Here is a 27248-nt window from a genome sequence, read left to right as displayed (position 1 = left end):
TAAATGTAAATGTAGACAACTATAACCTACACAGACCATAATTTCTGTGGACACTGCATGCTAGTTAGTTAGTCAGTTATTTGTGTGTTAGTTGATCATTATTGCAACCTCTTGCTATTATCATAAATGTGTCAGTCTATTTTAAAGTTTCCAGTATAAAGAAGCAAAGGTGTCTTCCCTGTGCTAAAAGCCTGTTCTTTGTGCATCACTGTTTACCTTCTTTGGTGGGTTGGTTTTTCCTTTGTTGGTATTATTCATATCTTTTGCTGTGGAACTTGCACGCCCATGCAGTGTTCTTGCCTGAGCAGTTCATGTAACTAGCAGTAACAAGTGTGCAATCCCTGATCCACGAACAGTCTGTGTTCCCACATGTTGCCTCGCTTTTACGTGTTAAGAGTAGTGCAGCTGTAATTTTGGCATTCATAATAGTGGATGTCTTTTAGTGCACTTTAAAGATTAAGGACATCAGCTTTGCCTTTTTTGAGCAACACAGGTGAATTAATTTTCTTTTAAGGGTGACTGTTTCCTTCAACTTCCCTTTTATCCTCTTGATTATATCTCTCACCTCTATGGCAATTGCAATTTACTGATTTCGACTGACATCACACTATTATGACAAGATACATCCCGTTTCATGAAATTAAGTATACTATGTTTCTCTCTGACTGCACAATATTCACCCAGCTACTTGCATTTCAGAAGGTACTATCCTTGCGATATGTTGATGTCTCAATTACTTCAGTCTCTGGCTGCTGAGGCAAGACTGTGACTGTATGCACATTAATATGTGCACCAGTTCAGTTTCTCCAGCAGCTTTGTGACATTTTCTCATGAGTCAAACAGACCTGTGATGTATCTGCTTCCCTTCTCTGTATATATTCAATATCCCCTGTTAGCCTATTGGGTATGGGTTCAACACACCCAAGGATGAGCTGCACAAGTGTTCTATTAGCAGTCTCCTTTGTAGACTTATTGTAAAGGGTCTTTCATTAAGAGTGAGAGTCCCGGTCTCGCACAGATTTTCAGTCGTCATTCCATTATACACATGATTGTTGTCCATATTCGTAATTGCGAATACATGTGATGTATTTCATGACGGTTGTAGTCACCACAGTGCCTGTTCCTTTGGACGTGCATGTATATCTGAAGGAACAGTGCATTGTAATTCGGAATAGTAGAGGCACTGCAATATCATTGTTATCTGCTGACACCGGGCAAGCAACTTTCAAATAAAACGTCCCTCCTTTATGGGAATGTGCGTAATGGATGTATGAGAACAGGTTGTAGACACATTGTCGATAACATATGGAAGTTTTGTTCTGGTCATGAGTCATGCTCAGCTAGCCAAATGGTACAGGAAACACTCACAATAAGTGGAAAATCTGGGTTCGAGTCCCAGTCCGGCACAAATTTTCATAGTCGTCATTCCATTATACAGCTGATGGTTGTCAGTATTTGCAAATGTGAATACATTTCATGTATTTCATAATAGCTGTAGTTGCCGCAGTGCTGTTTCTTCAGACACACATGCATGTCCGAAGGTACATTGCTTTGTAATTTGGAATAACATAGGCTCTAAAATATTGTAGTAGTGGCATTACATCTTGATAGCATGACAGGTGTTCACCTCCAAGTATTCCAGAGTTTGTGACTTATCAGCACAGATCTGGGATTTTTATTATTCTGAAAGAAAGAAATCCATGGATGTGAAATCACATGACCATGGCAGTCAGTTCACAGATCCATGTCTTGAAATGATCTGGTCACCATAATTCTCCCTCGGAAAATCAAGCGTAAAACCAGCTGTGTGGCACGTAGTGCCACGTTGCTGGAACCACATGTTTTAATATCGATGGTCTCAAGTTCTGGCCACAGAAATTCCCGTAACATGGATCTGTAGGGGTTGCCATTGACAGTAATGGTTCTTCCATCATCATCTCGAAAGAAATAAGCTCCACTGACACTGCCGTGCCATAAACCGCACCACACAGTGTGTTTTTCTGAATGGAGTGGCATCTCATGGATCACTTGTAGGTTCTTCTGACTTCTATACTGACAGTTTTGCATATTGATGGAGCCACTAACACAAAAATGTGCCTCGTCTGAGAAGATGATTTTTCCACTGAAATTGGAATCAGCTTCCATCTGCTGTACGGCCCAATCAATGACCTCACGATGCAGTCTGTCATCATTTGGCTTCACTCTTGAGTCAGTACAGCTTTGTATGGATGTAGGCCCAAATCCTTTCACAAGATTTGCCAAATTGATGTCTCTGATACCAGCAGCCACTGAGATTACATTTGGCTCTTTCTCAGTACTGACCGCTACTGCTGTGATATTGTCCTCACCCTCACTTAGCAGTTAACATTTCTTGTTGATGTTATCTGGTTAAGTAGAATGAAATCCCACTTGAACCTAGCCACAGTGAACGGTATACCTCAAGTAAAGAAATGGTGAATGCGACCCACTTCCCTGGTGAACAAACGATGAGCATCCATAACTGAGCTGCCCCTCTGGTAAATTATTGTAATGACTTTTGTGCATCCAGGAAGCGTGAGTCGCTGCACGATGAAACTGCAGTTGTGTTGGATATTTTCACACCCAGAAGCACACAAAAAATTATATTAAAACTGGAAATTTCAATGCTATCCTTTATTTCCTTAGTATTCTAGCAATGTACTGAATTCTGCCACCTGTTTTATCTATGTTGTTATTCCATTTCATATCCCTACAGATTGTTGCATCAAAATATTTGTACAAGTTGACTGACTCCAGTTGTGACTATTGATATTGTAGTCACAGTATACTACTTTTTTGTTTTTTGTTTTGTGCAAGGCTTAATTTCCTTTTCTTAGCATTTTAACGTAAGTAATCTTTGCTCCAATTCGAAAACTTATCAAAATCAACACATTATTTTTTACCCTTTTTTTTTACATTATTTCATTATCGATAACTGATTCACCTACAAAAGGTCCAATTTTGCAACTAATCTTTATGATACAGTTACTACAATAGTGCACATGTTGAATAAATTTATGATATGCTCACTTGACCTGACCTCTTGAAGTGCGAGATGACATTTTTATGATATTACATGTCCCACTTTCAGGCTTCTGTGACAGTGAAAGATGTTTGTGATGTTTTTTAGTAACTTTCGGGACATCCCACTGTGCTAGATATTATTCTGTGGATGCCATGACAAATGGCTGTTGAACTGGCTTGTGTAGAGGAAACCTTGTCTTAGTCTCGTCTAAGTGCCAACCGGTTTTTCAAAAGGATCTGCCATTATATACAACATTATGAGATACAATGTTTTGTAAGAGAAAGTAACAATATAGAAGGTTTAAAGTTCAGGTGTTCATGCTATTTGGGTAACTTGGAAGACAATTAACATCCTTTTCCAGCACTCATCAGCACACAAGGAGATGAAGTTCTATTAAGAATGCTGCAACATGGTTAGGTTGAACTGACTGGCAGGACCATCTCAGCAAACATCAAGAAGTGCAACTGATAGAAATGTACTAAATGAATCTACTAACATCAGACATCAAAGGGTTACAGACTGCACACACTGATACCATACCATAAATCACAAAATTTAAATTTCATCCTCCCCTCTCTCCCCCCCTCCCCTCCCCTCCTCACCTCTCCCCTCCCCTCACCCCCTCCCACCTCCTCCACCCTCTCCCAACTACCCTCTCCCCTTGACCTACTCCTCCTCTCCCCTCTCCTCCATCCTCTCGCCACTACCCTCTCCCCTGACCTCCTCCTCCTCCCCTTCCCCCACCACCCAATGGCATTCCATATCACAAGGCTCTCTCAATCTTTCCACACAGCTATATCCCCTTCATCCCCCATTTCTTCTCTGCGGGGATTTTAATGCTCATCATGTAGAATCGGGAGCCACTACAACATGCCCATGGAACTGAATGGCTAAAAGTCTTCTGTTAGAGGATCTGTGTTGTGTCCTCTAAAAATTGATAGAAAAATGCTCTTCAGCAGTGTTGCAGGGTTGTTCAGTGCCATCAGTCCCTCAATATGCACTCATTAAAGAAAGTGTCCAGAAATAGGTGGATTGCAGTATGAACATTATTCACTAAGTTGCTGCTGCAGCCACTCAGACTTTTCTGGATGACTACAAAGAATTCTCATTTGATTTTGGAGAAAAGAGGGCTGCTCTGCAGTTAAGGACAGATGTGCATCTCTGTGTAGGTTCAAAAGTTGACCAAATACTAAAAAACCTTGCAGCCTTTCAGAGAGTCCAGAGCACATGTTGCTGAATTATAAAAATCTTTTATTGAATGGGACATTATTAGGAAGATTTCAGTTAAAGGTGCCATATAATCTGTCAAGGTGAGATGTGGAATGATACTCTCCAGATGATCTAAGAAGCCTTTCTGTTCTCAACAAGATTGAAAACTGTGGATTCCTCCTAAATGGATCAGATGTGCACCACACATCAAAGGCTGCTACCTTGGTACTAACTGTGTTTGGGGTGCACACAAGGCCAGTCCATATAATGATACCTGTATGAACCAATGTAGTATTAGTTTAAATTCCTAAGAAGTGCCTGCACAGGTGAGAGTATTAAAGTTGTGGAGACCAAGTGCCAAAGCATTCACAACAATGTGCCAGAGTTTGAAGCACTCTTAATAAGCAGTGTAGGTCACATAACACAAGAAACAGCAAGTTGGCTAAAGCTAAAAATTGAAAACAGTGACTTTTCTGGAGTAAATCCAAGTATATATTGAAACGATAGGGTAGTGGGAAATGGAGGTGGTGTGTTTATCACAGTAGACAAGAAACATAAAATCACCAAGATAGAAATTGAAGCTGCATGTGAGATTTTTGAGCAAAAGTCAGCATCAAAGGTGGGCATAAACTAATAATTGTACCACATGGTCTCTCTCTCTCTCTCTCTCTCTCTCTCTCTCTCTCTCTCTCCAGTAACATTTCATTCTCACATTCATTATACTTAGTTAAGGATAGGTTTGTGTTAAATTAATGAACTTATTTTGGTGTGTATTGACATCAAAGTAATTTTTATTCAATGACCAGTTCTTTGAACAGAGAACTGGAATTGCATTGGGGAGCACTTTGTAAAATGTTATTGCCAATCTGTCTGTGGAAGATTTCAAGGAATGTGCCATGGAGTCTGTTGTTGAAATTTGTGTGTTTTTTCATATATATATAGATGATACTTTTGTTCTTTGGCCTCATGGAAATGAGAATGTAAATGACATTTTAGAACATCTGAATTCTATCCACATGAATATTCTCTTTGCAATGAAAGTGGGAATTAATGGCTGCTTTGATGTGTTGGTTAGGAGGAAAATCTACAGTACATTGGGACATGCTGTGTATAGGAAACCAATGCACACTGATTTGTATCTTCAGGTTGATAGTTGTCACCATCCGGCTCAGGCCATGGGGCCCATGTCATCTCAGACCCGGAAGGTTTGCCAACTGAGTTAGCCCACTCTGAGATCACTTTTCACCTGAACAGTTATAGTGAAAGAGAGCTTAGACTCACATTGCATTTTCAACCTTCTGTGAATCAGGTGAGTGATGAAAATCCTGCTCCCTCCTTGTGCTCATCTGTTGGAATTAATATTAACTATCATTAACCTCTGACATTGGTTCTTCATTGGTTGTGTGGTGGTGCTAGTTGTTTACACTATGTGTGAGAGTGTGTGTTCTCTTTCCACATATGCGCCATATACCAAGGTTTTAAATGTACTTGCAAAGCATTCTCTTATTGCATTTGTGGCTTGAAAATGATGGGGTGTGCGCCTGTCAAAATATCGGTGGTTGATGAAGACTTTACCTGGCTGCATTCCCATGTGTTGTTTGAACATTTTATATGCCAAGAGAAACTCAGGTTTCACATCATTATCAAAGTACAAAGGGCTTCACATTATTATCAAAGTATAAAAAGCAATTGACATGAGTTGAGTTTACATAACAGTATGAGCAGAAATTTGCTTAAAAAACTTAAAATTGATAGCAGTGACATTTTTGGGGTAAATTATATCTATATATTCAGCAAACCAAATAGAGATAGTACTGTCATATGTCAGTGACAAGAGCATGAAAAGGAACATTGACTGAAGAATAATTGATCATGCACTAGATACGTAAGTACCTAGTAGAATAGTTTTGATAATAGGGACCCTCTATTATACAGGGTGATTCAGGGGGAATGTCACATAATAACCAAAAAAGTACTATGCAGATGATTTTTGATCGATATGAAAATGGAGTGGATTGAAAACTACACACATCTGTGAATTATTATGAAGACAAGTGAGATTATTACTTACTGAAATGCTGTGTGTGGCGCACTGTGACGTCACCCTCGAGCTCGGCCGCGCTTCATCAGCAACGTGTTGGCGCTGTTGACCCCTCCTCTAACGATATCGTGAGGCTGCAATTCCACCAAACGTCATCTGACACCTTTGGAGCATAGCGTGACCGCAATTTTTGCTCTGGTATACATGGTGGAACCACAAGGTATGCTTGAGAATGATTCGATGACACTAATCCATCATACAAGAGGTGTTCAAAAAATCCCCCACACATTTCAATGCACTTGTTAAAGCATTGCAGGCTGTGTTGCTTCCTGCCACCCTCCCCCTCCCCTCCCCAGCCCCCAATCTCTTGATCACAGTCTCCCAACACTGCACCAGGCAACCTTGTCTCGCCACCATCTGGTCCCTGCACATGCTGTTAGGCAGCACTGACACTTCTCCCCTCACTTATACCCTTCTGTTCCTCCCTCTTCCACACACAGATTGTTGCTTTCATGTGACAGGACACCTTTGCATTCTATCCAGAGAGAGCAGTCATATATGTATGACGTGCGTGCTTATGTGAAAGTGTGTGTATGTTTTCTTTTCTGAAGAAGCCTCTGGCCAAAGGCTCAGTGTGTAATTGTCTCTTCATTGTTCGTATCTGCAAATCAACATGTCATCTTTACAGTGAGTAGCAGTCTATCCTTTTCATAATACTGCTGATATTTCAACCTGGACTTTCCATTATTTGATTTTTCCTGATTTTTGTTTTGATAATAAACTTGTGTGTTTGTAATATTTGAGTAGTTTTAAAGCAATGTCCCTCAAAGAAGTTGTAGGTTCTATCAGAAAGAGGATATGTAATGAAAACATTTGGAGGCTGATGTTTGGATGTTGACACGATTAAATGATATTGACAGTAGTGTTAACTATGATGGAAAACTTCCCTGTTATGCATCCAACTGGCCAGACTCTTTCCCATAGTGGCTATAGTTATGAAAAGTTACTGTGCAGTAGTATTTTCTCATGACTGACCTTAATATTATTTCACAACTACTATCAATTAAGGAAGAAATTTTCTATTAGACAGAAGTAGTTATGATAATTTACTTATAGAACTGATAATGATAGTGACATATCCCTTACAAAATACATCTTTTTTTTCAGGAGGAACGATTTTTGTTCCCTGTTTATCCACTTATTTGCCTTAATGGAGCAATAACTGTTGATGCACTGCAGAAACTTTGGTTTCGGTTCTTTGTGGAAGATGGAGAAAAGGCATCACATTATCTGAATCACACAGTGCCAATAATGGTGGCAGCAATAGCTGTTTGCTCACTGTTTGGGATTTCAAGGATATTTGCACTATACAATGGTATGTCCGTAGGTAGTAATACAGTAACTCATTTACATACTCCTTTACAGTACTAACAGTTTAGTTTGTACATAGTTTTTATTTCTGTAGACTTCCACTTTGTTTAGTTAAATAGTTGTTCTTCTATGTTAGAACACTTCTTGAGCACTACTAAACATAGAGCAATGCACTGAAAATGAGTTGAAGAAAAATCTACGTAGTTACTCAATAGCAGAAGTGTTTTGCTGTTATGCTGATACTATTTCATCAAATTGTAGAAAGTATGGAAAAGAACACTGTGGATGGTGTAATAGAGAGAACATGATCACCTTTCATCTGTATAAATAAAAATGTAAATGTTAATTTGCTGAAAATCTCCAAAAGTTCTTCACTTGTAATATATAAATAAATATGTAATATATAAAGGGGAAAAGTTGTTACAAAAATCTTGCTTAGTTCTTGACCTATGTACTTAAAATTTCTAAACAACATATGAATGGTATAGGCTATATATTTTTAATATATGTTAATATATAAATATATCTAAAAACAAAGATGATGTGACTTACCAAAAGAAAGCGCTGGCAGGTCGATAGACACACAAACAAACACAAACATACACACAAAATTCTAGCTTTCACAACCAACGGCTGCTTCGTCAGGAAAGAGGGAAGGAGAGGGAAAGACGAAAGGATGTGGGTTCTAAGGGAGAGGGTAAGGAGTCATTCCAATCCCGGGAGCGGAAAGACTTACCTTATATGTCTGCTTGTGTCTGTATATGTGTGGATGGATATGTGTGTGTGTGCGAGTGTATACCCGTCCTTTTTCACCCTAAGGTAAGTCTTTCCGCTCCCGGGATTGGAATGACTCCTTACCCTCTCCCTTAAAACCCACATCCTTTCGTCTTTCCCTCTCCTTCCCTTTTTCCTGACGAAGCAGCCGTTGGCTGCAAAAGCTAGAATTTTGTGTGTATGTTTGTGTTTGTTTGTGTGTCTATCGACCTGCCAGTGCTTTCTTTTGGTAAGTCACATCATCTTTGTTTTTAGATATATTTTTCCCACGTGGAATGTTTCCCTCTATTATATTAATATATAAATATATATGGAATACATAAGGGTGAAACATTGTTAACAAAAATCTCAAAAAGTACTTGACTGGTTTATTCAGATTTTTACACATTACTCTAATAAAGGTTTGGGTATATGTATAATGTTGTTAGTAAAAATATCAAAAAGTTCTTGACTGATTTACTTCAGATTTTGAATGATACCCTATTAAACATTCAGACAGACATATACTACCTTCAAATGTTTTTTTATTCCAGTCTTTGATTACAATATAAATTCCTTCGATGATGACCAGTTTCAGTCAGTAATGACCATCTTCAGATCTACAATATAAAAAAATAATATACACTGAGTGGGCAGGCTATCTTTCAAAACAATATAGCATTTTATATCACAATATACTCTCATACAAACTGGGAAATGTACAGATAAAACAAGGTAAAGCGTACCTGTTCCACACCATGGCCTAATGCGATGAAGCCATAATGGCATCGTCAAAACATATAAATACACTCAACAAAGCATTGTCACTTAGAACTAAAATAGGATGTAAAATAGGCCGCATCGTCCACACAGTCATTTTGCAACTGGCATTACTGTACAAAACCTGCTGAAGTGCAGTAGATATCAGAAATCTGTTTTCCTATATGCTTCATAGATGTCACTATTGTGGGCTTGGATGTATTCTTCATTTACATAAGAACCATAATATGATAAAAAACACATTAAGTAAAATATTTGTACCAGACTTCTAAATTTTGATAACTATTATAGAAACCAATTGTTACAAAATAAAAGACGAATACAGTTAACCGTATAAAATTATTAAAAGAAAATATATGTAATACACTGTCTATAGCAACCTATAAATTACCTATGAAAGAAAAAATGTCGATATGACTAAATGACTGAAGAAAAGACAGATCAGTGATCAGTGCCCTATATTGGTTCGGCTGCCAAGATGTTACATAGGTGTACAGCGATCGTAAGAACTTAACCATAGAGGGCTTTTCATACATCGTGATATGTCTCCCACAGAAAACGTTTATACAATGTTTATACAGAGGGGTCCACAAAATGTTATCCACTGTTTAAAATTCCATAACTGGCAAACTAATTGACGGAGTGTAGTGGTAGTGTAATAGTTTGTAGTTCCGACAATCACGACACAAGCGTTGTATTGCGTTGTTTTGTTTTGGCAGATGACAGTCACCAGATAGTCAGTGTTTTGTTCTTAGTTGCACCTAGTAACTCGAGTAAACATGGCTGGCGCAAGGCTTACATTCAATGAAAGGAAGTCAGTTTTGAAGTGGTATTTTAAGTACGAAAACATTAATGAGGTTCAACAGCAATGGTGAAATGAGTATCAAACAGAGCCACCGACACGTTTAATGATTCGTCACATTCGAGACAAATTTGAAGCCGAAGGCTGTGTTAAAGATGTACACAAACAATGATCTGAACGACCTGTAACAGTAACAAGTCCAGCTAACTCCCATCGTGTGTTACAACAGTTCACTCGCTCACCACAGAAGTCTGTGAAACAGTGAGCCCATGAAACTGGAGTGAGTCGCTCAAGGGTTTGGTGAATGTTGAAGACAGCAAAGTGGAAGTGCTACATCCCACTATCGCTACACGCAATGAATGAGGATGACCCAGATCGTAGAATGTAGTACTGCGACTGGTTTACTAAGATGGTACACAACGATGAAGAGTTTGCAGAGATGATTGTGTGGTCTGAGGAGGCACAGTTCAGACTCAGTGGTACAGTAAATCGCCACAATTGCATCTACTGGGCTGCCGAAAATCCAGATGTCCATGTAGACAAAGCTATGATTTTGCCTGGAATAAATGTGTGGTGTGGGTTGTCCTACTGGGGCTTGATCAGGCCATTCTTCTTTGATGGCACAGTTACCAGTGAGATGTACCTTCAGAAGCTTCAGACATCCATTTTACGTGCCATCCGAGACTTGTATGGAGATGGAAGAATTTACTTTCAACAAGATGGTGCCCTAGCCTACTACCAAAATTGTGTTACAGCGTATCTCAATGAAAATCTACCAGGAAGATGGATAGGCCATAGAGGTGCTGTGGAGTATCCACCACGTTTCCCAGACCTAACTCCTCTGGACTTTTACCTGTGGGGAACACTTAAAGGACGTTGTTTATCGACAAAAGCCATGCACATTGGATGAACTTCAAGAATCCATTGTACATTCATGTGCAAATATCCAACTGAACAGGTTGCAGTCAGTAGTTCGTGCTGCAGTTCACTGGCATCGTTTGTGTGTGGATGTTAATGGTGACCATTTCAAACACCTACAGTGATGTCTTTGAGTTGGACTGTAAGCTACACTTTCACCAAAAATGAGACAACTCCATCAGTTAGTTTGCAAGTTATGGACTTTTAAACAGTGGATACATTTTTTTGGACCCCTCTGTATTATCTTTATATAATTTCTTTTAATAGCTTCATATGGTTAACTGTACTCATCTTTTATTTTATCACAATGGGTTTCTATAATAGTTATCAAAATTTTAAAGTCTGCTACATGTATTTTACCTAATCTGTTTTCATCAGATTACGGTTTTCACGTAAATGAAGAATACATCTAAGCTCACAGTAGTGACATCTATGAAGCATATAGGCAAACAGATTTCTGGTAGCTACTGCACTTCAGTAGTTTTGTTCAGTAACACCAGTTGCAAAATGATTTCCCTTTTCAATAAAACTTTTTAGTAGTAAATAATTTGGTATGTGATGTTTGGTTTTGAAAAAATTATGAAAGAATTCAAAGTTTTTTCATACTAAGCTCTGATGCCACAGCCAGTTCAATGTTTTGAGAATATCTATTCTTTCAAAGAAAACATCATTTATTTAAGAATCAGTCTTATCAGTATTCATCAATTTATTATTTATAGTAGAGAAATAACTGTATGTCACTATTGACTGGGAGACCTGGAGATGTTGAACAGTGATATAGTTGTTTTATTTCCTCCTTTGCACAAACTGACATCTTTCCTCTGCAAAATTTGTGCAATGTGCCTCCAGATTACCTTGTTAGTGTGAGTGGTTGAGACAACTAATGCTGTGCTTTTATTTTTGATTGTAGAAATACAAATAAGAAGGGTATAGGTCCCTTACTCACACTAGCAAAGAATCTACCCTACATTAATCAGACATCCCTGTTTATTCAGTAATCATCACAATATTACTATTGTGCTCAGAAGTAGATTGAGCAGTGATATGTAAATCACATGCAAAGTTAAATATTTATTTTATGCTGGGTTTCATCCCATATGTATTTTGAAAATTGTCACACAGCAGAAATGTGTTATGTCCAAATGTAAAATTTTCTCAAAATCCTCTCCAATCAGCACCAAGCCAAAGCAAAACAGTCCAGTGCCCTGTGCCACAGTGAAAATGACAAAACGGTAGAAAGCAAACAATGTGAACAGCAGAACAAACCTGTAAGATATTGCCTCACCTCGTGCAAGTGAGAAGCCAGAAGTATAACTTAGCAACATGACCTGAATGAGGAGAAGACAATGTTTTTTTCTGACAGTGCAGCATGATTTTCCAACAGAGAATAAAAGTTTCACAAGAACACCAATCGGCCTGCTGATCTGGTGGAAAGGCAACAAACTGAAGTCCTGAAAACCATTCTTGCGAGATAGAGGGGTGGTGAAGACTACTGATGAGCCTGGAAAAGTAGGCCATAATCAGTCATCACTGGCTAGGCATAACGTCATTCCCTTTGATGAGCAATAATAAATACTCAGGCTTCTGAGCCATGACATCTTTACGTCGTAGGAGACCATCTATGAGGCCAACTCTCTGATTTGCTGCTACCAATTGCCAAGATGACTTCCGCCTTCGAGACTGCTACCCATGTGGTCTGCTGAACTCATTTGCTGTGCGCTGTCAACTGATGAGAAGACTTGGAGATTTCTACGTCCTGGTTCCTGAGACAAACTCATGGTGTTTGGCATGCCATCAGACTATGCTGTTGTCCATCTCCGTACTGTGCAGAGCTGCTGAGAGGTTACCCCAGCAGACCAATTCAAAGTCTACGAGAGTGCTCTGGTAATAATGTGGTCACTGTCCTGGATACCAATGCCTGCTGTACAAGCTACGCTGGTTGTCAGCACAGTCTGCTGGGTGATATCCTCCGAATCAGTGAGACATCAGCAGCACGTTCTGAGACAGTGCATGCACTGCTGCTGTCCTGAGCACTGCAACAGAGAAGAACTGATTGTAAACTTTAATGTAAAAAGTTCTTTTTCTGCTAATGTTGTATCATTGGCACCCAGCATACTGACTGGCCTGATCCACTGCACTCCACACCCTTTTATCCCAGCAACAGTAGGGGTCTCAGACCAGGCCTCTACAAAATTATGACAATGTTGCTCACCATAGCTATCCTTTTTCTCCATTTACAGTGGTAAGCTAAAACATTGTGACCACTGCTTAATAGTGTGTTGGTTGGACTTCAGAACTTAATTCAGCAGTTATTCTTCATGACATGGATTTGATGAGTTCTTGGTGGATTTCTGGAGATATGTGTCACTAGATATCTATACATAGGCCACACATTTCATGTAACTGTGTGCCAGGACTTGGTGCCCAATAACATCCCAGATGGGTACCATTGGGGTCAGATCAGGTGAATTTGTTGATCATGACATCAACATGAGTTTTCTGTCATGCTCCTCAAACTACCTTAGCATGATTCTAATATTTTGACATCAACAGTTATCCTGTTGGAAGATGCCACTGCCATCGGCGAAGACAATGACCATGAAGTGATCCAGATAGTCCACAATAATGTCCAAGTAGTCCACAGCTGCCATGGCACCTTTGATTGCTACGAAAGATCCCACAGAAGCCCAGGTGAATGTCCCCAATAGCATAATACTGGCCCCACCAGCCTGTGTGCGTCGTGCACCATGTTTCGAGCAGTCATTTGCCTGGATGATGGCATATCTGAACACAGTCAATTATCTGCCGTAACAAGAAACATGATTCATCTGAGCAGATGATATATTTCCACTGATGCACAGTCCACCTCAGTGATCCCATTGCAGTTGTAATTGATGTCAGGTGTGGGTTGTCTGCTGCAGAGCCCACAATAGTGTGATAATTTCAGCAAAACATGGATTGAAGGAAAGCTTCTATCCCTTGATCAAAGTCCATATGAGTGCTGAGAGCACAAAGCTTATTGATGGAATGCCTGAAGCAGAAACTTTTTTTTGACATTTAAGTTTGTAGGTACTGACAGCTGATGGTGATGGCAGATGACTGCATTACGGCTATAGCCTTTCGAAATATATGGTCACAGTGCAATCAGATTGTTGTAACTCCGCATTTGTGGGTGATAAGAGTCGAGAAATATGGTATGGTGACTCGTAAGAGGGAAGAATTTCATAGTTTTTTTTCCTTTTTAAATGCAGGATTTCTCAGTAGATCCCATTCACCCTGTCAACAGATAAGCAAAATTACATCTTTATTGCTCCTGTTTACTTGCTTAGCAATTTCTGTTGCACTTTTCTCCATGTAGTTTTAAGTCTCCATGCTAATACTTTGACTTCACCTACCAGTAAATTTTCTACCTCGAATGGGGAACTCATTTTCTGACCTTACACAACCTTGTAGGAGGTATGTTCAGTTGACTCTTGGGTTTGACTGTTGTAGGCAGACATAATGTAGGGCAAATATCCATCCCAATCATTGTGGATTCATTGACTTACTAGGAAAGCATTTTAGTTATGGTTCTGTTTGCGAGTTAAATCCTTCCATTCACTTTAGGTTGAAAAGATATTGTCCTCTAGTTCTTTATTCTAAAACGTTTACAAACTTGATTGAGTAATGAAGATTTATCCTTGGATCTGTTAGTATCTTGTTAGGACTTCCAAAAGATACAACTAAATGCATAATGAATGCTTTTGCCACAATTATGTCAGCAATTGGGTCCAAGAATAGGAAATGTGAGAAGAGAACAGTGATTGATAATGTATATGTATTTTGTTACTGTCTCTGTGAAAATGGTTCTAGGATGTCTAAAGCTACTATTTCATATGGTCTAGGAGTCTCAGGTAGTATTTGCAGTGGAATTTCAGGCTTAGTATGTTGTGTGTGGTGTGCACAAGGAATACAGTTGCAGATATAACCTTCAGTGTAATCCTGTCAACTTTTCCACCATTATTTAGTGTCCACTCATGTGATTGTTATCTGCTTCTCATTTTGGACAGCTATCATGATACTTCATGATTATTCATCACTGAAGCACTTATGGTGTAACCAATTAGTTTCATTGTGGGCTTTTACAATTTATAATATTTTCTTTGGACACAAATTCCAGCAAGCCGCAACTTGTTAGCATTCCTCCTCTTTTTCCTGTACCTCTTCCAGTTCAGCTTCAAGCACAGTGTCCTCTTGCAACACATGGGCTTTTGTAATAGCCCATCGACAGTTTGAAGTTGTTTACCACACTTATGTCCTATCAGTCAGCTACTTGGGTCTTTTAAATTTATTAGCCTTAGTAGTAAATTTATAAGCTGTACTAGTCAGTGACTACCATGAAATGATTATCGTAAAGGTAGCACTCAAAGTACACTTTATACCACAGCTAGCAGCTCCTCCTCAATAGTACTGTTCTTAGTTTCTGCTTTATCAAGCATAACCAATAGGCTTCATGTCTTACAATATAATCACATGACACAATGAACAGTTTTTCGCAAGTCCGGATAAGAAATTTTGTCAAAACATCTATAATTTGCTGCTTGTCCATGTCATATTAAGTGGTCCAATAGAAAGGTAGTTCTTTTTTCAATAATTTAATTAAAGTGATGTTGCACAAATACGTAATAGTGATTTGCAAGACCTAGAAACGATTAAAGGTCCCCTCCTCAGTGTAGGTCTGTTACCAATGGCTTTTGAGAAATGTAGATCAGGTTTAACACCTGCAGAACATATAATGGAACTTATAATGTGGTCGAGGCATTGCACTTCACATTGCAAAGGAGTGACGTTCCTTTAGTTTTAAGCTCAGGTTTCCACATTGTGAAACATGACAGTATTCTCCATAGCCATTCTACATGTTCCTCGACTGACCAAGAGAAGACACTGATGTCATCAAGGTATAACATATAAATAGTAGGGTTCAGTGGCAAGGCTCTAAACCACTAAGAAGTAGCAGGTGCAGTTTTTAGTGTGGAAACTGTTCTAAGGTATTCATACAGCCTGGAAGGAATGACAAATATCATGTTGGATCTCTTCGGATGGGCTATGGGTATCTGATAGTAATGTGACCTCATATCTAACATAGTAAAATACTTGCAGTTACCCAAGTGGTAGAGCATTTCATTGACACAGGGCAATGCATAAGTGTCAGGTGTCCTAACTCGATTTCCCATTTGTGTATCAGTGCAGGCAATAATATTTTTCCCCATTGCTACTCTTTTTACACACCATGACAGTGCTGATGCCCACGAGCTACAGGAAAACTGAATTATTCCTGCATCTAACTGCTGTCGTATGCTACACATGTGAGGGGATTCGGTAAGGCCTCTGAGGTTTCAGGTGTGCATCCTCAGTCAGCATATTGTGCTGTGTCAAGTCCATGGCAGATAAATATTGCCTTTCTTCAAATAACCATGCAGATTTCTCCAACACTGGCTACAAAGGGTTACTGTTCTGCTCCTACAAATGCATTAATTTCTCTCACATTTTATTGTTGGTGGGCAATGTGATTGCAAGTGCTTCAGTGTTTGGCAACATATTCTGATTCATCATGGACTGGAATTACATTTTATTCAGCAATACTGATGATTTAAGTCAGTAAAATCAAGATGGTGGCATGAATCAAAGTTTGTGTTATGGAGGGCATTGGGCTAGGATAGTATGTTCAGCTATGTTAGGCATATAGTGGGAATTAGTGAAGTTCGGTGGCAGGAGGAACAAGACTTCTGGTCAGGTGAATACAGGGTTATAAATACAAAATCAAATAGGGGTAATGCAGGAGTAGGTTTAATAATGAAAGTAAAGGAAACAAAAGAAAAATTTGGAGTATGTATTAAAATCCAGGGAGAAGAAATAAAAACTTTGAGGTTTGCCGATGACATTGTAATTCTGTCAGAGACAGCAAAGGACTTGCAAGAGCAGTTGAATGGAATGGACAGTGTCTTGAAAGGAGGATATAAGATGAACATCAACAAAAGCAAAACAAGGATAATGGAATGTAGTCGAATTAAGTCGGGTGATGCTGAGGGAATTAGATTAGGAAATGAGACACTTAAAGTAGTAAAGGAGTTTTGCTATTTGGGGAGCAAAATAACTGATGATGGTCGAAGTAGAGAGGATATAAAATGTAGACTGTCAATGGCAAGAAAAGCGTTTCTGAAGAAGAGAAATTTGTTAACATCGAGTTTAGATTTAAGTGTCAGGAAGTCGTTTCTGAAATTATATGTATGGAGTGTAGCCATGTATGGAAGTGAAACATGGGTAATTAATAGTTTGGACACAAGAAAATAGAAGCTTTCAAAATGTGGTCCTACAGAAGAATGTTGAAGATTAGGTGGGTAGATCACGTAACTAATGAGGAGGTACTGAATAGGATTGGGGAGAAGAGAAGTTTGTGACACAACTTGACTAGAAGAAGGGATCGGTTGGTAGGACATGTCCTGAGGCATCAAGGGATCACAAATTTAGCATTGGAGGGCAGCGTGGAGGGTAAAAATTGTAGAGGGAGACCAAGAGATGAATACACTAAGCATATTCAGAAGGATGTAGGTTGCAGTAGGTACTGGGAGATGAAGGAGCTTGCACAGGATAGATTAGCATGGAGAGCTGCATCAAACCAGTCTCAGGACTGAAGACCACAACAACAAATTTTAGGCACAATGCCAGGGTGGTGTAGTGGATAGCACATCTGCCTGGTAAGCAGGAGACCTGGGTTCAAGTCCCAGCCTTGGCACAAGTTTTAATTAATTACTTCAGCTTCTGTCATTATGGATTGCTTTTTGTGTCTTCTAACACAATGATGTGTCCTCAATTTTTTCTGAGACTATATTTCTTCCATCTGAAACTGATCAATGTGTACTGTTTCTGTTGTACACTGGTCACCACTGTTCCACATGGAATTAGTACTTCTTATGTTCCAAAATTATCTTAACACGTGTTAACACTTACTCCTCTGTGAATAATTTCAGCTCAGTAAGTGCCTCTTCTTACATGCACTTGGGAGGTTATCAAGAACATTTCTGGTGAGCAGATTTAAGGTTCCAGTATCCCACTACTACAAAAGTTCAGGCAAGTACAGAGGGGCCTCGTCAGGATAAGCATTGTGAGGGCATCCTTTGGGGGGAATGCTAACAACTTGTGCCCTGCCGGAATTTGTGTCCAAAAAGGGCATTTTATTTGTGAAGGCTGACAATGAAACTGATTGGCTCTACTAAAAGAAATTCAGTAATGAATAATCACAGTGTCATGGCAATATTCAAGACTGCCATAGTGGGAAACAGGCAAAAATCATCTGTGGGGGCACTAATTTGTAGGAGGAAAAGTTACAGCATTATTTGGTGTAAATTTTTATGAAAAAAAGAGGCTTTGTAGCTTGTTCAGAATGGAAATGGCCTCACCCAAGGTTGTGTGTGAAGTCGTTAGCCAGTCATGGTGGTCATAAGATGATTTTAATTTCAGTGTCAGGGGGGGGGGGGGGGGGGAAATCACATTTCTAGCTGAAAGTCAGGGCAAGAGAGAGAGAGAAACCAGCGTGGAACTGAAGCTCCATGTGGCGGCTAGCAGTTAACAAGGTATTTCTCTCCCACACTCCCTATTGGCTATCAAGAATGGGTGCGTAGTAGTGCATAGCAGATCACTTTCCACAAGAACAAACAACCTTTGCTGAAGTCACAGTCCTACCCAGCATGTGGGCCACAGTGAATTGTGCTCTAACATACAAGAGAATATTAAAATGAAAAATTATAAATAAAAGAAAAATATTAAATAATGATTGGACTTGTTTGATGATCTACATGATAGTAGTGACATGATTTCTCTCTCATATAAAAACAATAATGTAAATACCTCAAAAACCACTTGTGAAGTCAATGAGCCATCTGCTTGTGATGTGCACTTTCTGCCATATGACCAATCTATATAGTTTATCGTAGTTACTTGGCATTTAATTTATTACAGTGATTAATGTTGCAAGCTTCAGTGTGAAGAATATGTCTGATTCAATAATGAATATAGCTAAATGTGATGCAATTGACCTCAGTTTCTGTTTTGTTAAGTCCAGGAGGTGGAGGAGATTCGCTGCATTTAGTATTAGGAAACTAATAAAATAGACATTGAGTTTTAAATAACTACATTATACTCATTAATCTTAGATTATGTGAAATGGTTTCTCGCCTCTCAGGTTTTCTCAGTGTGAGTGATTAATAGTGAGCTTATGAGTGTTCAGCCAAGTTTTTTTTTCCATTTTCAATATTTTGACAACTGATCTGGCCATCTTCTTCAGGTGCTGTGAATTTTTCTATTATCTGCACTCACTGGACTGGACTCCAACCAGTCTGTGAGCAGTTATTGGTCTCGTGTTGCTGTTTATAGCTGAGTTCAATTCCCAATGTCCACTGTGCCTGCACTTGGGGTCCAGCACTCAGTTCATTAAAATTTCGCTGACCGTCACATCCACCAGAGTTGGGAAACATGGGGGGAATTTTTGTTTATGGAGTATCAGTGCATGATCTGCAAAACAAAAGAGCATCAAAGGGCGCAGTGGTAATTGGGAATAGAACTCGGCTATAAATAGCAGCATGAGACCAGCAATACCGCACAGTCTGGTTGGAGTCCAGGCATTGAATACACATAATAGCAAAACTCATGGCACCTGAAGAAGATGGCCAGGTCGGTCACTGAAATATTGTGCAGAAATGGAAACAACTATGCAGCTAAACACCTGGAAGCTCGCTTTAGTCGTAGGTTATATTGCAGATTTAATGACAATGGTACACAGGGTGGGGGCGTATCATCATTGATGTTGGTTTATTTCCCAGTTAAGGATTTTAAACTTTATGGTAACTTTATTGTTTGATATTTGCCAGAATTATAAAATTTTTGTTGTGGTACCATTACATTTTCCATATATATGTAACCACAAGGGTGCTATCTCACTAAACATCGAGTGAGTCTGATGTTGTTTAGTATACAAGGGCCTCATCAGTAGAATCATTTTTTCATCACAGGTACGTTTCCTACATTCCTTGTGTAAAATTCTATTACGTGGTTAAAGAACAACGCTTGCAGATGTTAAAATCTATTCCTGGCCACCCATATTCACATTTACATAGTTTACTTATATCAGATACTGCAATGGTTCCTTTGCAAAGAACATTACCAATTTCCTTCCCTGGCTGTTGTAACATTATGGTCTGCTTCTGATGACCCCAATTTCAAACCTTAATCTTCCCTCGTTTTTGTTTCAAAGGGGTTTTTGTTTTATCATATAGATTGACTTCTTTATGAAATATATATGGGCAAGTTTGATGCAGTGGTATAAGCAAGTCTCTCCTAATACTTAATACGTATCTTATTACATCTTTAATTTTCTATCTTAGTTGTGGTCACATTCAAGTTAACGGTGACTAGTTTCAAATGCTTAGTATCTGATCAGAAGTATTTGGACATCTCTGTGTAATGTGGGTTTGACCACTAGATGTCACAACAGGCAGATTGCCTTTATAAAAGGAGCAGGGAATAAATAGCATGTAATCATCAGAAGGAATCACTTGAGAGTGCTACCATCAGTCCAGCTAGCACGGTGACTGTGCATAATGAATTAAAAAGAATAGAGCACCATGATTGAGTTGCTCCTCATAAGCCGTACATTTCTGTAGTGAACGCTAAGCACATTTGAGCTGGTGTAAAGAGTGATGCCACTGGGCAATGGATGAGGTGAATTGCGTGATGTAGATTTATGAATCACACTATAACCTGTGGAAATCCTATGGTAGGGTTTTGGTTTGGAGAATACCTGGAAAACATTACCTGCCACCACGTGTAATGCAAACAGTGAAGTACAGAGGAGGTGGTGTAATAGCAGGGGGGTGTTTTTAATAGTTAGGGCATGGTTCTCCCACTGCGCCCAAGAAAACACAAAGTGCAGAAGGATATGAACACATTTTACAGCTTTGTGTACTATGTGCATTAGAGGAACAATTCAGAGACAGTGACTGATTGTAGCAGAATGGCAATGCATCCTGTTGTAAAGCAGCATATATGTGACAATGGTTTGTGGACAGCCCACCAGAGTCCTGGCCTGAACACAGTGGAACGCCTATGGAACAAGTTAGAATGTAAACTTCACTCCAGCCCCAGCATGCGACTTCACTACTTCATCTACATTCTACATCTACATTTATACTCCGCAAGCCACCCAACTTTCTCTGGATTTGGTTCTTAAGGAAGAATGGGCTACCATTCATATACGACAATCAGGCACTTCATTGAAAGTATCCCCAGCAGAGTTCGAGCTGTTGAGGTCCACCCCATATTAACATCCGCTAATAGGTGACCAGATATTATTAATCAAACATTTTCAATCCAATACCTACATTAAAAGTACTTAATCAGTCAACATGTGAAACACAAACTAGGAAATGATGTAAATAGTTTTCTAGCATCCTGTACATTCAAATCACAATGGTTCAATACAGTGGTAATAACATACCTGCTGTGATTAACAAAATAATTGCATGGTATAACATTTCTAAATTTCAAGCTTTTTATCAGCAGTTTGATTTGAACATTCTATGTCCCTGATGTTACTAACTACTACACACTGATTCATCTGTTAGCAGGAACTGGTCAGGAATATTTAACAGGTGCTATATGCATTCATTATGTATTCTTGCATACTGTCATCTCTGCAAATTTTTCAGTAATATACAGAGTTTAATGTTATGGGAAATGTTGTGAAGAAGCTCTGTTTTGAAAACTAAATCATGCAAAAATGAAGTCATATCAATTATGATATGAGACTGCAGGTAGACTGGACATAAAACTTGAAGCAAATGCAGTCTACATCACACACCATTAGTGCAAAAACAGTTGAAATGATATACCGTGTTCTTTTCAACATTGTTTTATTTCTTTCTCCTACATAAATTTCAGTAGTCTTGAGTTTTCAATAGTTCTAGGTGATTCCAGTCCCATTCACCTCAAATTATTGACACTGTACTGTATAAAAAGCTTATTTGTGTTGAAAATTACTCCTGGAATGTTAAACTATTGTGATTTACGTCATTTTACTCTATTTTAAAAGACTGTGTTGCTTTCAACATTATCTCTTCAGTGAAACTGCACTTGTAACTTGCACTGTCTCACTGTTCTCCAGGTATGAAAATAAGGTGATGAATGGTTGAATATCGTCTTGGTGAGAGTTTTCACCTCAAAATTCCCCCTCCCCCCCTGCTTTCTCTCCCTCTCTCTCTCTCTCTCTCTCTCTCTCTCTCTCTCTCTCTCTCTCTCTGTGTGTGTGTGTGTTTATGAGTTTGGGTCATCTGACAATTCTTTGAGACAATTGAGGCAAAGTCTTAAGATCAGAACTCTTGCCTAGAAGATACGAGGATTGTTTTTTAAGTAAGGGCAATTTTTATTTTTAAAAAAAGATACAAATACTTTTGTAAAAAAACTTTTATTTTCTGATTCTACACACTTTTACCTATTTTTCTACATAGTTGCCTTGTTTATTTAAGCACTTGTCATACCGTACAACTAAGTTTTTAATTCCCTCTTCAAAGAATTCAGCTGCCTGCTCCGACAGCCAAGAGTTCACGGCCGCTTTCACTTCATTGTCGTCATTGAAGCGCTGCCCGCCAAGATGGTGTTTCAGGTACCGGAAAAGGTGAAAATCGCTAGGAGCAAGGTTGGGGCTGTATGGTGCGTGGTTCAAAACTTCCCAGCCAAAAGAATCAATCAAATCCCGAGTCTTTTGAGAAGTGTGAGGCCTAGCATTATCATGCAGGAGCAAAACTCCTTTTGTCAGCATGCCGCGCCTTTTGTTTTGAATTGCTCTGCGGAGCTTCTTTAGAGTTGCACAGTAGGTATCTGAGTTGATTGTCGTTCCTCGTGGCATAACGTCCACTAGCAAAACACCGCGCCGGTCCCAGAACACAGTTGCCATAATCTTGCACTTTGACAGCGTCTGTTTGTCTTTGACCTTGATAGGTGAGGTTGTGTGTCGCCATTCCATCGATTGTCACTTGCTTTCGGGAGTGATATGGGATACCCATGTTTCATCTCCAGTGACAATTTGACTCAACATGTCATCCCCTTCTTCTTCCTAACGAATCAAAAAGTCCAATGAAGTGGCAAACCTCTTCCCTTTGTGGTCCTCTGTGAGGAGTCTGGGTACCCATCGAGAACACAGTCTCTTAAAGTTTATGTTTTCAGACACAATTTTGTACAAAACCGATCTTGAAACTTGTGGAAATTCCAAAGAAAGAGTGGAAATTGTGAATCTTCTGTCCTCACGAATCTTTGTTTCGACTGCAGCCACCAAATGATTAGTGATCACAGAGGGCCGGCCTGAACGTTCTTCATCACGTTTTGATGGCCATTTTTAAACTCTCTAACCCATTGACGCACTTTACCTTCACTCATTGCATTCAAGCCATAAACTTCTGTTAACTGACGATGAATTTCTGCAGTCAAAAACGTATCACTGACAGTATCTCACACGCGGTGGGCGATTAAATAATCATAAACATTATAAAGTAGCACAGCGATGCGTAAACGTCAGCTACAGAGCTGCAACTTGCATCAGTGTGAATGGGAAGGATGCCGGCAAGTGGCGCAGTGGCTTGTTGCGGCGTCCACGCGAACTACAGGACTATACGCGCGAACGGCTCTTACTTAAAAAACAACCCTCGTATTCAACTATTCACTATCTTGTTGTCATATATAGTGAACAGTAAGACAGTGCAAGTTACAAGTGCAGTTACACAGAGAAGACCATGTTGTGAGAAACACAAACTTAAATATGGATTAAAATAATGTAAATCACAACAATTTGACATTCCAGGGGTAATTTTTGATATTAAATAAATTTTGTGTGTTAAGATCTCTATAGCTGAAGATCATTAACAGAAGTAGAATAACAGCAGTACTGCAAAGTGCAGGAAGCTACATAAACCCCAATATGTGTTATCTAGATATTAAAAAAAAATTCTATTTCAGTTTGTGAATATTTTCTTAAATGCTGATTTTGTATAGGTACAGACAGTAAAAAAGCAATGTTTCCTGTTATTTGATAGAAATAAAAAAACACTGATGATGCAGTCTTTCAGCAATATATATCTGGATAAAAAGAAGAAAAAATTGTGTTTGCTCAAGGCAAAACTGGTGCAAAAGCAAATTTACATGTAAGTAACTGTGGACGCAAGAATTTTCAATCTCAAGATGAATACCTCTGAACCTATGTTAGTTATGCTTATAGACTTCTCTGCTGAAAAGAATTTATTGCACATTGAATGTCAATTTTTATGATTATTTCTACCTAAATTATTTTGTAGTTATCGTAGTTTTGATGTGAGATACCAGTAGATAAAAATGGTATAGTTATTAAATTATATTGTATGTTGTTTAATTCCGATAAAGAATTAAATAACCAAGGAATGGAGTCCTCATGGTCATTGTCGACCATGTTAAAAATTCTAGGTTATTTGTGCTGTGTCATTCATATAGAATCTTTTTATCCAACATTTCAGCCTTTCTACAGTCAGTTCATTGAAGAAGGCCTCAGCAAGAGGGCCAAAACATCAGTCCCAATAGCCAAGAGTTTGTAACATCACAGTTGTAATTATTTTTGAGAAGTGACATGCTTTCTTCTTGTTTCTAAAACATAGGAGACCCATTATTTTTGAAACCAGCTTCAATAATTTCGTATTCAGTTTTTATCACTTTATTATTTTTGTCAATCTTGTGTACTCCATTCTTTGTTACAGGTTACCACGCACCCATAGATATTTTCTTGGAGCTGAATAGTCTCAATGCAGAAAAAAGGATTCCTTCTGACACTATCATAAATGTTTGTGTTGGAAAGGAGTGGTATCGTTACCCATCCAGCTTCTTTCTGCCAGACAATAAGTAAGAACTGCCCCCTTTTTTTTTTTTTACAATTTGATGAAAGAGGGATCAAATCATTCAGGCTCTGTGTTTGTCAAATTATCTGTTATTTGTACAGCAGGGCTAAAAGACTAATAATTTATGCCACATTCAGCAGATTTATGCATCATAAGAGTTATACTAAGATTAATGCAAGGGCTTTCAAACTGTATGACATGGCTCTCAGGAGTGTCACAGCCTTCCAGTGGCAGTTCAGCAGTGCTTTCGTCAAAACAGTTATTTGGTTTATTTGCTTTCTGAATAAAGGAACAACATGTACACTAGCAGTGATATCTAGTGAGCCAGCAAATAATTATTTCTCTGTGGCAGCTTGGTAGATGACAGTTGAATTGCATAATGCGATTCACTTGTTTTTATTCAGTAACACGTAGTTTGAAGGTTAGTTTCATTGAATATATATAATTTTTAAATGTTATTTATGTTCTGTGGTTTGTGTTTCTCTGTCAGCATGGACAAAGTTTCCAGTGTAAGTGCAAAACGTGATATTTCAAATGTATCATGCAGTTCTAAAAGAATAGATGAAAATTCAAAGTATGACGACATTTATTTGAACTTTGTTGTTATGTGTACTAGTGTTGGAAATGAAGAACAATCACAGTGTGCCATTCGTTTCAAAATCCTGGCTACTAAAGCATACGCCCTAGTAAAATTAAACAGTATTTGGATTCAAATCACAGTAGTTTGGCATCCAGGAAAGTTCATGTGCTCAAATTATTCTTGGGACTGAGTGCTGGCTGAAACCCCAAGTGGAAATTTTGAAACATTTAGCGATTTATGGAACATATATCGAAAACACAGCTTGTACATCATAGGAGGAGGTGTGTTTATTGCAGCTGAAAAAATATTGTCTCTACTGATGTCAAATTTGAATGTGACGGTGAAGTTACCTGGTCACATATAACAGTTCTAGGTGAAATCAAGTTAATGACTGAATGTTTTGACTGGCCACCTGATTCCACTGTGAAGTTTTTAGAGTCATTGACAGAGAGCCCTACAATCAGTAGTGTGGAAATACTCAGATCATGCCATATTAGTTGGAATTGACTTTAACCTACCAAGTATAGACTAGGACGTCTGCGGATTCATTGCAGGGGCACAGACAGACCGTGTTGCAAAGTTCTTTTGAACACATTTTCCAAAAAATGTCTTGATCAGCTAGTTCAACAGCTCAAATGCAACAGAAATATTTTATACCTCATAGCTACTAACAGGCATGACCTAATTGACAGCATCAGTATAGAGACAGGGATTAGTAACCATGATGTCACCATAGTGACTTAGATTACTAAAATTAATAAATCAATAATAAAGGCTGGGAGAGTATTTCTGCTAGAAAGAGCAGATAGATAGTTGTTGGTATCACACGTAGACAATGAACTGACATCATTTGCTTGCAGTATGATGGACATAGAGGAATTATGGGCAGAGTGTAAATGGATTATAAATCATACTCTGGAGAAGTATGTGCCGAGTAAGTGGATTAAGGATGAAAAAGACCTACTATTGTTTAACAACGAAATTCGAAAAATCTCTCGATTCAAAAGAGAATGCACAAGTGAGGACAGGTGGAAGTTAATAAAAATTTGTGTGTGTAGGAAGATCAATGTGCGAAGCTTACTACAACTACCACTGTCATACCTTAGCAAAAGGTCTCACCGAGAACCTGAGAAAATTCTGGTTCCACGTAAAATCATTAAATGGTTCTAAGGCTCCTATCCAGTGACTCGTTCGCCATTTTGATGTGGCGGTAGAAGGTTACAAGATAGCAAAAGTAAAGCTGAAACTTTAAATTTCGTAGTTAAGAAAATGTTCATGCAAGAGAATCATACAAATATACCGTTGTTAGACCATCACATAGACTCCTGTATGGAGGACATGGTAATAATCATCCCTGGTGTAGAGAAACAACTGAAAGAGTTAAAAACAAATAACTTGCCAGGTCCATCCCTGATGGAATCCCAGTTCAGTTTTACACAGTGTACTCTATACCATTGGCCCCTTACTTAGTTTGCATTTATTGCAAATTTCTTTCCCAGTGTAAAGTCCCAAGTGACTGGAAAAAAGTGCAGGTGACTCATGCATATAAGAAGGGTAAATAATGGACATGAAAAATTACAAACCAATATTTTTAACATGTTTGCTGCAGAATCCCTTAACATATTCTGTTATGGCATCAAGTCAAGTGCCAGCGTGCCAGTCGGAAATGAGAGAGTAGAGACGGCTGTGAAGAAGACGTCAGCCAATTGCACGCTGACCGACCCCTCGCCAGGACGACAACGCAATGGCAGCAACCTCTATTCGAAGAGGACATAAGTGCCGTGCCAACTGGTTGTGGCCCACTTCTA

The 27248-nt window shown here is 38.8% G+C and overlaps 1 protein-coding gene and 1 non-coding gene across 2 annotated transcripts in view; both read left to right on the top strand.

The window, feature by feature from the left end:
- Positions 1–27248, top strand: part of LOC126161918 (alpha-1,2-mannosyltransferase ALG9) — a 117800-nt gene that overhangs the window by 62601 nt on the left and 27951 nt on the right. The window contains exons 9-10 of the mRNA XM_049918087.1: positions 7461–7668; positions 24723–24864. Coding sequence (XP_049774044.1) covers positions 7461–7668; positions 24723–24864 — 350 coding nt within the window. The remainder of the gene's footprint in view (positions 1–7460; positions 7669–24722; positions 24865–27248) is intronic.
- Trnat-ggu (transfer RNA threonine (anticodon GGU)) lies at positions 17618–17689 on the top strand. Its single transcript has one exon. It is a non-coding gene; the product is annotated as a tRNA-Thr (tRNA).

Source organism: Schistocerca cancellata, chromosome 2, assembly GCF_023864275.1.
Source record: "Schistocerca cancellata isolate TAMUIC-IGC-003103 chromosome 2, iqSchCanc2.1, whole genome shotgun sequence".
Taxonomy (NCBI): Eukaryota; Metazoa; Arthropoda; class Insecta; order Orthoptera; family Acrididae; genus Schistocerca; species Schistocerca cancellata.
The sequence above is the reverse complement of the archived record's forward strand: the minus strand, read 5'-3'. Positions and strand labels throughout refer to the sequence as shown.